This window comes from Heteronotia binoei, chromosome 15, assembly GCF_032191835.1.
Source record: "Heteronotia binoei isolate CCM8104 ecotype False Entrance Well chromosome 15, APGP_CSIRO_Hbin_v1, whole genome shotgun sequence".
Classification (NCBI taxonomy): Eukaryota; Metazoa; Chordata; class Lepidosauria; order Squamata; family Gekkonidae; genus Heteronotia; species Heteronotia binoei.
Genome location: NC_083237.1, coordinates 1,635,784 through 1,648,546, shown reverse-complemented (window position 1 = coordinate 1,648,546; position 12,763 = coordinate 1,635,784). Strand labels below are relative to the sequence as shown.

The 12,763-nt window shown below is 53.3% G+C and overlaps 1 protein-coding gene and 2 non-coding genes across 3 annotated transcripts; all 3 read left to right on the top strand.

Moving 5' to 3' along the window:
* The first annotated feature begins 811 nt into the window (after nucleotides 1-811).
* Nucleotides 812-10,876, top strand: EIF4A1 (eukaryotic translation initiation factor 4A1). Its single transcript, XM_060254563.1, has 11 exons — nucleotides 812-907; nucleotides 2,929-2,977; nucleotides 3,411-3,543; nucleotides 4,581-4,720; nucleotides 7,471-7,639; nucleotides 8,148-8,257; nucleotides 8,463-8,606; nucleotides 9,014-9,151; nucleotides 9,505-9,594; nucleotides 9,872-9,951; nucleotides 10,060-10,876. The coding sequence occupies exons 1-11, from the start codon at nucleotides 885-887 to the stop codon at nucleotides 10,202-10,204; spliced, it is 1,221 nt and encodes a 406-aa protein (XP_060110546.1). The 5' UTR covers nucleotides 812-884; the 3' UTR covers nucleotides 10,205-10,876.
* Nucleotides 6,417-6,553, top strand: LOC132584914 (small nucleolar RNA SNORA48). The gene has a single exon (XR_009556289.1). It is a non-coding gene; the product is annotated as a small nucleolar RNA SNORA48 (small nucleolar RNA).
* On the top strand, nucleotides 7,925-8,062 carry LOC132584920 (small nucleolar RNA SNORD10). Its single transcript, XR_009556295.1, has one exon. It is a non-coding gene; the product is annotated as a small nucleolar RNA SNORD10 (small nucleolar RNA).
* Nucleotides 10,877-12,763: the final 1,887 nt, after the last annotated feature.

Sequence of the window (12,763 nt, the reverse complement as noted above, 5' to 3'; positions counted from 1 at the left end):
CCCTGCCTAAAATCCGCCCTCCCCCCCCCCCCCCCCGGTTTGCGGGAATGGACCCCGCTGGCTTCTGCTAGGGTGGGGGCAGGCGTGCCACGTGGGTTGGGCGGTGGGTTCTGCCTCAGGCCCGAGGCCTGTGCTGCGCAAAGGCTGGAAGGCCGAGCTCCACTTCGGCCCGCCCCCAGGCCTGCCCAGCCGGCAGAGTCCTCCTTGCTGCGGGGGCTGGAGCGGTGGAGTCCGCTGCCCAGGGGAGGAGGGCCGGGCCTGTCGGAGGGCGAGGCCCAGCTAGGCCGAGGGGCGCGGGAGGGGAGGAGGGCGAGGGCCTTCCCGGGTCCCCAGGGCGAGGCCTTCGCGCCCTCCCGCCGGGCGCTCCCGTGTGCGTGTGGAGGGGCCCTTGGCGGGCCCTTGCGGCCGAGCCCGCGGTTCCCTTCCCCCGACAATGGAGGCCCCACCACGTGGGCTTTCCTCGCCCTTCCTTCAAAGGCCGCCGCTTCATTGGCTGAGCCCACGTCCAATTGATCCGCCTGCTGGCCAATCCGTCGCCGGCGTCCTCCCTGCGTCACCGCAGCGCCCTTCCGTCCCTCCCTCTGCGTTCTGGCGCGCTTGCGTCACGGCCTCCGCCCAACCCGCCCTCGGAAGCCCGAGCCCAATCAGCGCGCTCCGTGCGGGTGGCGTCATCGTGATGCGGCGGGAAGGCCAATGGGAGAGAAGCCGGTCCGTGGGGGGCGGGGTGGAAGGAGAGGAGGGAGGGGGCATGCGGACCAATCAAGGGAGAGGAGAGGGAAGGCGGGAGCGAGGAAGCTGGCCAATGGGAAGGCAGCAGTGGGCGGGCGCCAGACGGCCGTTATAAGGCGGCGCGAGGCGGGCGGGGCCAAGACTTTCCACCCAGAATGTCTGCGAGTCAAGAGAGCCGGTGAGTGAGCGGGAGAGAGAGAGAGAGACCCACAAGGGGAGGCGGCGCGGGAGCGAGCGGCGCGCGCCCCCGCCCGGCCCTTTCGTTCTCACCCCCCCCCCCCGTTTTCCTGCGGCGGACTCAACCACTTCGGGGGGGGGGGACGACGACGATGGGCGCCCGCCGCGGGAGGCGCTTTTCTTTCCGCATTGCGAGGGAGGCCTTCCTCCTTCGCCTTCCCTCTCGCGGCCTTTTCCCTCCTTCCACGTGGCCTCGGAGGCCGCCGTCTCTCCTCTCCCCCCCCCCTTTTTCCCGGATTGGACTCGTCCTTCCTGCCCGATCCGCTCCCTGCGGCCGATACCATTATTTTCGCGGGGGGGGAGGAAAAGCGCGGCGGATGGGCCTGGCCTGGGCTCCCTGCCGGATGAGCGACCGCTTCCTTTAGGCCGCTTTCGGGTGACGCCATTCCCGGCAGGGAGAGGCGGCGGCTGATCTCGGGGCCGCGCTCTTAGGCCTCCCCTCGCCTTTTCAGCTCGCTGGGTGGGTCCATCCGCAGACGCGCGGGGGGGGGGAGAGAATCCGCGGCGCTGCGTTTCACTGCCGGAGGCGGGGGGGAGTCGGCACTGCGTTTCCCTAAATCCGCCGCGTTCGCCTTCTTTTCTCCTTTCCGATCCAGCCATTTTAAGCTACCAAAGTTCATTCTCCCCCCCCCCTTATTCCCGCTCGACCTCGATCGTCTCTTCCATTTTTTTATCTCTCCCCCCCCTCCGCATTAGGAATTTGGTATTTCCCGGGAGGACTCCCCGCGCCGCGAAGCCTTATGGGCGAGCCCACTTAGGCGCATTTGCGGGGGGGACAGAGAATCTGTCGCCTCCCTCCCCTAATTCGGGCGCGTCCATTTTCTTCTTTGCCCATTGTCCTGCCACTTCGCATCCGGGAACTCGGCGGCCGTGACGTCACGGACCTGCGGCCAAAGGAGAGCGAGGGGAGGAGCTCCGTGTCCCTAAAAGGAAACGCGGAAGGAGGGAGGGGAGGAAGGAAGGAGCTATCCTGCTTTCCTCCCCAGCAGTGACCCAAAATGGCTCCCTCCCTCCTCCTCCTCACCCAGCAAGCCTCCGTGGCGGGGAGGATTTGAACACAGCAGCCAGGCTGCCGTTGCTGCCCTCTGCTCACGACCTGAGTTCGAGCCCAGCGGAAGCTGGTTCAGGTAGCCGGCTCCAGGTGGACTCAGCCTTCCAAGATCGGAAGTAAAATGAGTCCCCAGCTCGCTGTGGGGGGGGGGGGTGTAATGAAGGCAATGCCAAACCACCCCGTAAAAAGTTCTGCCTTGAAAACGTTGTGAAAGCAGCGGCACCCCAGAGTCGGAAACGATTGGTGCTTGCACAGGGGACTTTTCCTTTCCACATATGTTAAAAGCCCTGTGGCACAGTGTTAAAGCTGCAGTCCAAACTCTACTCATGACCTGACCCAGCAGAAGCTGGTTCAGGTGGTTGGCTCAGCCTTCCATCCTTCCGAGGTTGGAAGTAAAATGAGTCCCCGGCTTCCTGGGGGGGGGAGGAGTGTAATCACCGGGGAAGGCAGTGCCAAACCACCCCATAAAAAAGTCTGCCGTGAAAATGTTGTGAAAGCAACGTCACCCCAGAGTCAGAAACAACTGATGCTTCCACAGGGGAGCGTTCCTTTTCCTCCCAAATTTTACTCTTGCCACCACCCCAACCTGGACACAGAGGAGGATTGGGGCTCCGCGCAGGCTGGATTTAGCAGTTTGGTCCCTCCCGTGTTTTTGTGCAACAGCAGTCCGCCAAGTGATGGTCAAAACACTTACTATTCTAGTGAGGGGTTGGGGGAGAGACAGCTCCATCTTCTTTATTAGGCACATTGGGGGGGGGGGTGAAAGAAAAAACTCCTGGGTTTGGGAGCATAAAGGCTTTGAGAAGGAGTTCTTGCTGAGCCTTTGCTTGAGCTTCAGGTGTGCAGAGGGGAGTGGGAGGGATTGCTTGAGCACCCTTTCGTTTTCCTGAGTTGCTTTGTTTTCTTTTCAGATCTAGAGACAATGGCCCCGAAGGCATGGACCCCGATGGTGTCATTGAGGTATGAACAGGGTGCGGCCACTTGAAGGGTGCTGTGCAGCATCAGAAGTCCAGTGGTGCTGACACTTTGGGGCGAGTGAGAAAGAAAGGGGGGAGGGTCTGTCTCAGGCTCCCAGGCTGTGATGGGAGGTGGAGGCTGAGCTTAGCATTCAGAAAGCTTCAGGGTCAGTCCTCAGCTGCATTTTCAGTTAAATGAGCAGACAGCAGGTGAGCCCCTGGAGAGCTGCTCTCAGTTTGAGAAGACAAGACTGACTTTGATGGGGGGGGTCGGGGGTCTGATCCAGTATAAAACAGCTTCTTGCCTGTTTCCTTTTTTTCTTATTGTCTGCTAGACTATATTGGGTAGAATCGTAAATGAATGGGCTGCCTATGTAAGATAAATGCTTTGAAGGGAGTTTCAAGGCCTCAGCCTTTCTTCCCACTTTTCCCCGCAGAGTAATTGGAATGAGATTGTGGACAGCTTTGATGACATGAACTTGTCAGAGTCGCTCCTCCGAGGAATCTACGCCTACGGCTTCGAGAAGCCCTCTGCCATCCAGCAGCGAGCCATTCTCCCTTGCATCAAGGGTGAGATTAACCCCATCCCTCACCACCACCTCTTATTTGCGTACTTTCAGGAGGTGCAGTGCAGGGTGTGAAGAAGGGGCTTGGAACCTCCCCAGGAGAGCAGCAAGTGGTCCTTTAACTTTTGAGGTGCACAGGAGGAGAAATGGGATGTTGTGGCCTTAGTCCAACCTGCCCAGCGCATGGCTGTCTGGGAGAGGGGCCGTAGAGGCCATCTAATCCAATCCCCTGGTCAGTTCAGGATCAGCCTAGAGCATCCCTGACAAATGTTTGCCAAACTGCTGCTTAAAGATTGCCACCTCCCTTGGGAGCGGATTCTACTGCTGAACAACTCTTACTGTAAAAATGTGTCCAGCTGATACCTTCTCAGCCTTTATTTTAAACCCATTATTGTGAGTTCTCTCCTGCCCACAGGAACAGCTCCCTGTTTTCTTCTAAGGGGCAGCCCTTCAAATATGTAAAGAGAATAGTCATCGTAGTTTATTACAGTCTCACGACCAGACTACAGCATAAACAAAATATGGAAAAATAAAAAGTGACATGGTATACTAAAATAAAGATCAAAATTTAAGAACTTATAAAATGCAATTCCTGCAGTCTAAGAATTAATGCGCAAAACTCAGCAACTGAATGTGTAATCTCTGAATTCTTATTTGATAGGAACCAATTAAGTCTTGCTTTGTTTGTATTAATATAAACAGGTGTCCTATGATGGAGTAATAATTCTAAAACGAGCCTCCCTATAAAATGGGCAACTGAAAAACATATGCTGTACAGATTCTTAGAATAAGAAATGTCCCTCACAGCCCCAGAATGCCCTTTGCAGAGTCTTCCACAGCACTCCGATCTCTTCATTTCTCTGCTCACTGGGCCAAGTGGCCCCTTTTGAAGTGCTCACAGCCCCTTGTGTCTTGCAGAGAGATGGCAGCTGTAGCCATGGGGGTTCCAGCAGTGTGCTTCTAGGGAGCAGGGGAACAGGTCAAGTAATCTCCTGCACGGTCTGGATATCTGATCTGGTTTTTTCTCCTTTTCTTTCCCAGGTTATGACGTGATTGCCCAAGCCCAGTCCGGAACTGGGAAAACGGCCACTTTTGCTATTTCCATCTTGCAGCAAATCGAGCTAGACCTGAAGGCCACCCAGGCACTTGTTCTGGCCCCCACAAGAGAGCTGGCTCAGCAGGTGAGAGGCAAGGGGGGGGCAGGGACAGCAGAGCATCCGCTTGGCCTGCAGAAGGTCCCAAGTTCCATCCCTGGCATCTCCAGTTAAGGATCAGGCAGTGGATGACAGCAAAGAGCATTCTCTGCTGGAGAGCTGCTTGCCAGTCAGTAGACAGTTCTGATTGCGATGGACTGCTGATCTGGTTTAGGATAAAGTAGCTTCAAACGATGGGACTGGTGTGCTTTTTAACTCTTTAAGTGGCTGGTGAGTTGTGGATGGCCACTAATTCTGTGCTGTGAAGGCACTCTGGGTATCCTCACCTTCCCTTCCCTGATCATGCACTTTTTAAACAAAAAAAAATGTTTTATTTTATTGAATCTAATACAAAGGGAAGCACAGGGAAAATAAATAATAAAAATATAAATGCAGCATACGAGAACCCAATTTAGATCATTGGATGCATATAACAAACAATACATAATATGCTAAGAATTAAGAAATAGGGTATAATTCTTTCTATTAGGCAGAAAAGGAAATATTTCCAAAGAATTCCAAAACTGGGGCTCAAAGCAAATTGTAATCTATAGGTAGATCAGTATCATTTTCAAAGAAAGGGTTATCCATTGTCTTTCCCATTATGTATTGGTCTCATAATTTTTCATAACCACATTTCAATCGTGGGGGTTTCCAATTTTTAGCAATTGTTATACAAGCTATCACCAACATTGCCAAGATTAAAGGTTATGCATGGGATGGAGAAAGTAGAGAAAGAAGTCCTTTTCTCCCTTTCTCACAATACAAGAACTTGTGGGCATTCAATGAAATATAAGTTTTATTTGTTCTACCAGTTTATTCCAAAAATTTGACACTGTTGGACATTCCCACCACGTATGATATGGCGAGCCTTTAGTTTTACAATTCCTCCAAAAATCTGGATTTTCAACCCTAGAAATTTTATTCATCGTGACAGGGATTAAATACCAAAGTGAATGCATTTTAAAACATTGGAGTTGAATACCAACACTTTTAGCCTTAATGGAAGGGGAGTTCCAAATCATTTTCCAATTGCTTTCCTCCAGCCTTTGAGGCAGTTTAAATTCCAGCATTTAATATAAGAGGGTGGACGTGAATGAAGAGAGTCAATTAAATAGTTATATACTTTTGAAAGCAAACCTTTCTTGTCAATGCCTTCCTCAAATGGTGTCAATTCATACCTAATAGTTTCTTCCATTTGAATAGAGTGGACCATATTCTAAACTTGAACGTATTGATACCAATTGATATTGGCTCCTAATTTCTCTTCTGTTTGGCCTTAGTAATAATATTATTCCCCTGAATCCACTCTCCAATTCTATCCAACCCCTTTAATTCCCCTTGGATGGCTGGAGTTAGCCTTAATGAAATGTGGGAACCAATCTTGGTTGGAAAAACTACCTACTAGAGAATACCTGGTGCCGTAATCCTGCCTGTGGGGGGTGGGGGAGGTCCTCGTCAGATTCTTTTGCTCAGAGGGCTTGGGCCTCGATCCCAGCTCCCCTTTCTCTGCACAGCTTGAGCACACCGTTGTGCTCAGTGTGCATAGGAGCTCTCTAAAGGCAGTTCATGTTAGAGTCTGGGAAATTAGGCCCTGTCAATTGGGGTACCCCTGTTTTCTTTACAGTCCACAAAATCCATGATGTTTTTCTCGCCCCCGCCTTCTGTTTCCTGGTCTCCCCTCGCCCCCTGCTAACTGGGCAAAGAGGCACCTTGATGGTGGTGTCCTTCTTAAATCTAGCAGGGGTAGAGCAGTTCTCCCTATTCATCCCAGTGCAGTCCTTCTGTGGCCGTTGGCTGGTTCATGCTGGGGAGACAAGAACTCTGGAGAGGCCTCGAGCAGGATGGGGGAAGCTCCACTCACTCATTTCGGGGCTCCCCTCCCCAGCTGCTCTGCCAGGCTGCCTCAAGGCCCCTTTTCTGCCTTTCTACCTGCATTAGAGAGCCAGTTTGGTGTAGTGGTTAAGTGTGCGGACTCTTATCTGGGAAAACTAGGTTTGAATCCCCACTCCTCCACTTGCACCTGCTGGAATGGCCTTGGGTCAGCCATAACTCTGGCAGAGGTTGTCCTTGAAAGGGCAGCTGCTGTGAGAGCCCTCTCAGCCCCACCCACCTCACAGGGTGTCTGTTGTGGGGGAGGAAGGTAAAGGAGATTGTGAGCCGCTCTGAGACTCTTCGGAGTGGAGGGCGGGATATAAATCCAATATCTTCATTTACCTCACAGGGTGTCTGTTGTGGGGGGGTGGTAAAGGAGATTGTGAGCCGCTTAGACTCTTCAGAGTGGAGGGCGGGATATAAATCCAATATCTTCATCTACCTCACAGGGTGTCTGTTGTGGGGGAGGAAGGGAAATGAGATTGTGAGGTGCTCTGAGACTCTTCGGATTGGAGGGCGGGATATAAATCCAATATCTTCATCTACCTCACAGGGTGTCTGTTTTGGGGTGGGGGAGGGAAAGAAGATTGTGACCCGCTCTTAGACTCTTCAGAGTGGAGGGCGGGATATAAATCCAATATTTTCATCTACCTCACAGGGTGCCTGTTGTGGGGGAGGAAGGCAAAGGAGATTGTGAGTCGCTCTGAGACTCTTCGGAGTGGAGGGTGGGATATAAATCCAGTATCTTCATCTACCTCACAGGGTGTCTGTTGTGGGGGAGGAAGGGAAAGGAGATTGTGAGCCGCTCTGAGACTCTTTGGAGTGGAGGGTGGGATATAAATCCAATATCATCTTTTTCTTAGATCCAGAAGGTGGTGATGGCCCTGGGAGACTACATGGGGGCTTCCTGCCACGCCTGTATAGGTGGGACCAACGTCCGCGCGGAGGTTCAGAAGCTACAGATGGAAGCTCCTCATATCATCGTTGGGACCCCCGGCAGGGTTTTTGACATGCTGAACAGGAGGTACCTGTGTAAGTGACTCATCCTTCGCTCGGCTGTTGTCTTCAGAGCAGCGTCTCGCAGATGTGTTCACGATGGATCCTAGAGGGTCGTCTAGAGCACATTTGCCCCTTTGATTTGATTCTTGCGCTTCTCGCCTTCTGGGGAAGCAGGTTGAGCAAGACTGCATCCCAGGCATTCTAAAGGCTGTTAAAACACACCGTCATTCATGCTTCAGCTAACAAGGTGTGGGTTCCGGGGTTTCCTAAATAACGGAGAGTTTGTAAATGTCGGAGAAGCTGAGCGTCTCCTCTGCTGTCCCGTGATGATCAACCCCCATGCGTGTCATCTGAACCCTCGAGCCCCGCCTTCCTCCCAGCCGGCGTTCTGCTGCGCAGGGGAAAGGCTGCGGGGTGTCGGGCACAGTGATCATAGCTAAGAAGGTGCCTGAGGACAGCGGCGGGGCTCACCCTCCTCCGGCCACAACCAGCTCCTCCTCTCCTCCCTTCACGGAGCCGCTCACTTGCTTTGTCTCTGCAGCACCCAAGTTCATCAAGATGTTCGTGCTGGATGAGGCAGACGAGATGTTGAGTCGGGGGTTCAAGGACCAGATCTACGACATATTCCAGAAGCTTAGCGGAAACACACAGGTACGGACTGGGCGGGGGGGGGGCTCCCCATGGTTGGGCAAGACCAATGGGGAATGTCTCTTCTCGGCCTGCCCCTGTTAGGAGAAGGGAGATTTGGTCAGATGGAGAAGTGTTAGACCTGGGGGTGGGGGAGACGGTGTGAGTCTTCTGCGAGGTGTAGATTGGAGCAGTGCTGGGAGACAAAGGATCTCTGCCTGCCTTCCAGGTGGTCCTGCTGTCTGCCACCATGCCCATGGATGTCTTGGAAGTCACCAAGAAGTTCATGAGGGATCCCATTCGAATCCTAGTGAAAAAAGAAGAGCTGACCTTGGAGGGTATCCGGCAGTTCTACATCAACGTGGAGAGAGAGGTGAGTGGCTCCGGCTCTCCTGTGGGGCTGGGAGGAGGAGCAGGGTGACGTTTCCTAGGGCCAGCCTCGTCCATGGCAAATGCAGGTCCCAGAGGCAGTCCCCTTGTAAAGCTTGGCGGGAGGGCAGCTTGCCGCTAATGGCTCACAGCTGCAAGTTTTTCCTTGCCGGTTTGTTTGTTGGGACGTCGGCCTCCTTCTCCCAGCAAAACCCAAAGGCATTTCAGGGGGCTTGGAATCACCCAGCCAGCAGTTGGGGGGTTGACAAGCGAGGGAGTTTGCCTGTGCAGCTGTCACAGCCAGAAGACAAGCCTTGCTGAGGTGTACTGCAGAGAGCGGGGAGGGCTGGTCGCCTGCGAGGCCTGGAGCTGAGTTGCCCCTCTGCATCTCATCCTTCTCTCTCGGGCCAGGAGTGGAAGCTGGACACGTTGTGTGACCTGTACGAGACCCTCACCATCACCCAAGCAGTCATTTTCATCAACACCCGGAGGAAGGTGGACTGGCTGACAGAGAAGATGCATGCCAGGGACTTCACTGTCTCGGCCATGGTGAGTGAGGGGCAGAGCCGGGGCTGCTCGGGGGGCTCCTTGAGAAAGCCCCCTTCGGGGTTGCCGCTCGGTAGCAGAGCTGATTCCACGCAGGCCCACTTAAGAGATTTGTAGGTGGTCTGGTTTTGCCGAGGGGCTCAGTTATGGAAGGGGAAATTTAGAAAGGTTGCCCGTTTGTTTTTTGCTGGTTGCGGAATCATCATGCTGGACGAAAAGAGAGTCACATGGCTCATGATAGAGGTTCTGAAAAAGTCTGGGGTCACATTAGAGAATTGTTTGTGTGGTGGAATCCTGTGCTCGCCAACCGTCACTGTCAAGATGACCAAAGATAATCTCTGTCCTCTTTCCACCAGCATGGGGACATGGACCAAAAGGAGAGAGATGTGATCATGCGGGAGTTCCGTTCTGGCTCCAGCCGTGTTTTGATCACCACAGACTTGCTGGTGAGTTTGAGTCCGAGGAGCGTGAATCCTCTCTGCCACCCAAGGAGATTCCCTCTCTGCCTAGTCCGCTCTGTACTGTTGGCAGATTGTAGCTCCTTGGCACATCACTGAAGGAGGCTGCTCTTCCTCAAGGCTGGAACCAGCGTGGCGCCAGGCCCCGTCGCAGCAGCTGCCCACACATCTGCTCTGCAAAAAGCCTTGTGTGGCTCCCGGTGAGCCTCAGACCCCAGCAGGGGCGGGGGGGTGACTGTTGCCAACTCCAGCTCTTTCCTTCCAGGCTCGTGGGATTGACGTGCAGCAGGTGTCTCTGGTTATCAACTATGACCTGCCCACCAACCGTGAGAACTACATCCATAGGTGAGCCAGAAGCCTCTCACGGGCTGGGTCGCTGGAGGCCCCCCTTCTCCCGCCTGTCTTGCTGAAGGGCCGGCCCCTCCTCTCACTTTCTTCTCTCTCTCTCTCCAGGATTGGGCGAGGGGGCCGTTTTGGCAGGAAAGGTGTGGCAATCAACATGGTGACAGAAGAAGACAAGCGCACCCTTCGTGACATCGAGACGTTCTACAACACCTCCATTGAGGAGATGCCCCTGAATGTGGCTGACCTCATCTGAGCTGCCTCTAGGGGGGGCTGCTGTGCTCACCCACCCCCCTCGGGGCACAGAATTCCCCCCGTTTCTACTTTTGAGTTTTCTTGCCTTTTGAATAAATGTCACTTTTTTGGAGGCAAAAATGAAACCTTTTTAGTGTTTTTCCTGGCGCTTTTTCTGTCTTTCTCTGCCCTTCTCCCTCGTGACTTCATCTTGTAGTTCGGTTGTCCAGCTGCCCCCTCAACCGCGGGAGCCCAGCGGCCCCCTGAGGTCAGGCAGGGGGAGTGGATGGAGGAGCTGGAGCCCCCCCCCGGCTTCAGCTCTCTCCTCCTCTTGGCTGGGTTGCTCCCCCCCCCCCGGCACAATGACAAGAGAGATTTTGTAGTCTTTGGAATCGACCTTTGCCAGAATTGTGGTGCTAACGAAAAAAAAGCTTGAGAATCTAAAACCTACCTCACTAAGAGTCATGGTTTTCTTCTCTCCCTGCCTAAAATCAGCGGTTCAAACAAATTGCCAAGAGACCTTCCCTCCATATGAGAACGAAACTTTTCCCACCATGCTTTTTTTAAAAAAAAATTGAAAACTTTTTTCATATGGCAAAAAATTAGTGCGTGCAACCTTACTTTTTTGTATAGCTATTATTTATTCAAAAGGAAAGTTACAGTGACCAAAATAAAGGTGATCTTGAAAAACTCAGCTGCTTTGGGTGGTCTTTGTTAAAAGGGGGCAATGCGCTGAGCGGGGAGCCCGGGCTACAGACCTTCCGGAGTTGCTGCCTGAGCTCCCAGGTGTTTCTGCCCTTCCCTTGTTGAAGAGCAGAGTCCTCAGCGCACACCAGAGAAGGGGCAGGCATCGAATCTGCCCAGGGGACCAAGAGTCTGCTGGCTTAAAGGCAGAAGGGAGGGTGGGAGAGATGAGCTGCTCAAAGAAATGATGGGTTTTGTGGAGGGGGGTGGGAGAAGACCTGGAAAGGGTGCCAAGAGCCCCTGGCATAGCCTGGTAGCTTGGAATCTCCACCCCAGGGCTGCTTGGTGGAAGGAGGCAATGGCAAGCCACTTACTTGTCTTTTCCCTTGAAAGCCCCTCTGGATTTGCTGAGAGTCAGCTGTGACCTGACAGCACCGGCCGGTTCAGTAGTCTTAAGGAAGGTGGCACATGCTGGGTTAGGCTTTTCTCTACCTGGTGGTTGAGACAACGGGCCCTGGGGGAGGGCATAAGATGTGAATTCAGAGAAGGCCGCAGCCCACGCTACAACCAGGGTGGCCAAACTTGGTTTGAGGTAAGAGCCACATAGAATAACGCCAGCTGCTTGAGAGCCGCAAGAGACAAACCTCAGATGTTTGAAAGCCGCAAGGAAAGAAGGAAGGAAAATACACTGGGGGAGGTGAAAAGAAAGCAACTTTAAATGCATTCTCCAAGCCAGCTGGCAGAAGAGGTGGGGGGGGGCTTCAAGAGCCACATAAATTAAAAGTTTCTGGCTCAACATTAGGAAGAACTTCCTAATGTTGAGCAATTCCTCAGTGGAACAGGCTTCCTCAGGAGGTGGTGGGCTCTCCTTCCTTGGAGGTTTTTAAACAGGCTAGAGGGCCATCTGACAGCAATGAGGATCCTGTGAATTTAGGGGGAGGGGTTTGTGAGTTTCCTGCATTGTGCAGGGGGTTGGACTAGATGACCCTGGAGGTCCCTTCCAACTCTAGGATTCTATTCTATGTGGCTCTCAAGCAACACTTTGGCCACCCCTGCGCTAGAACAGGGAGGGGTCCTGAGGTCACCCTCCAAACCAGCGCTGGGGAAGACCTTTCTTGGCCAAAGACCCACTGCTGGACAAAGGAGGACCAGGTAGATCTGGCAGGGTCTGCCTTGATAGGAAGGTGAGCACAGCCCCAGATACCAGCCCCAACGCCTGCAGGTAAAGGACTGACTTGGGGGGGGGGCTTCCTCTGCTAGAGCCCCTGCAGAGGAAACAAGGGGAAGGGGCTAACCTCTAGGGGTTCTCCTTGCAAGGACCCTCACCGGAGGGCCTTGGGCTAAATGGTGCCACCCTGCCTGGCCTACCTTACAGGCTTGTTGCAAAAGCATTAACAGGTTATTGTACTTTGGTCACAGACAGCAATGATAGGAAAGTACAGTAGAAAAAGGCAAATCCAATTTTTGGGATGTATCAGCAGGAGTATAGTGTCCAGATCATATGAAGTGACAGTATTGCTTTGCTCTGGAGTCTTGTGTTCAATTTTGGGCGCCACATTTTCAGAAGGATCTAGACATAACAGAAGCCATGTTGGATCAGGCCAATGGCCCCTCCAGTCCAACACTCTGGGTCACATAAGAACATAAGAGAAGCCCTGTTGGATCAGGCCAATGGCCCCTCCAGTCCAACACTCTGGGTCACATAAGAACATAAGAGAAGCCCTGTTGGATCAGGCCAATGGCCCCTCCAGTCCAACACTCTGTGTCACATAAGAACAGAAGAGAAGCCATGTTGGATCAGGCCAACGGCCCATCCAGTCCAACACTCTGTGTCACACGGCCAAAATTTTTTTATATATACACACACACTGTGGCTAATAGCCACTGATGGACCTGT

Bases quoted from the DNA above. Each gene is read 5' to 3' on its own strand.
- EIF4A1 (XM_060254563.1), top strand. From the start codon at position 885: ATGTCTGCGAGTCAAGAGAGCCG. The intron at 8,607-9,013 runs GTGAGTGGCTCC...CTCTCGGGCCAG, and splicing joins ACATCAACGTGGAGAGAGAG to GAGTGGAAGCTGGACACGTT. The intron at 9,152-9,504 runs GTGAGTGAGGGG...TCTTTCCACCAG, and splicing joins ACTTCACTGTCTCGGCCATG to CATGGGGACATGGACCAAAA.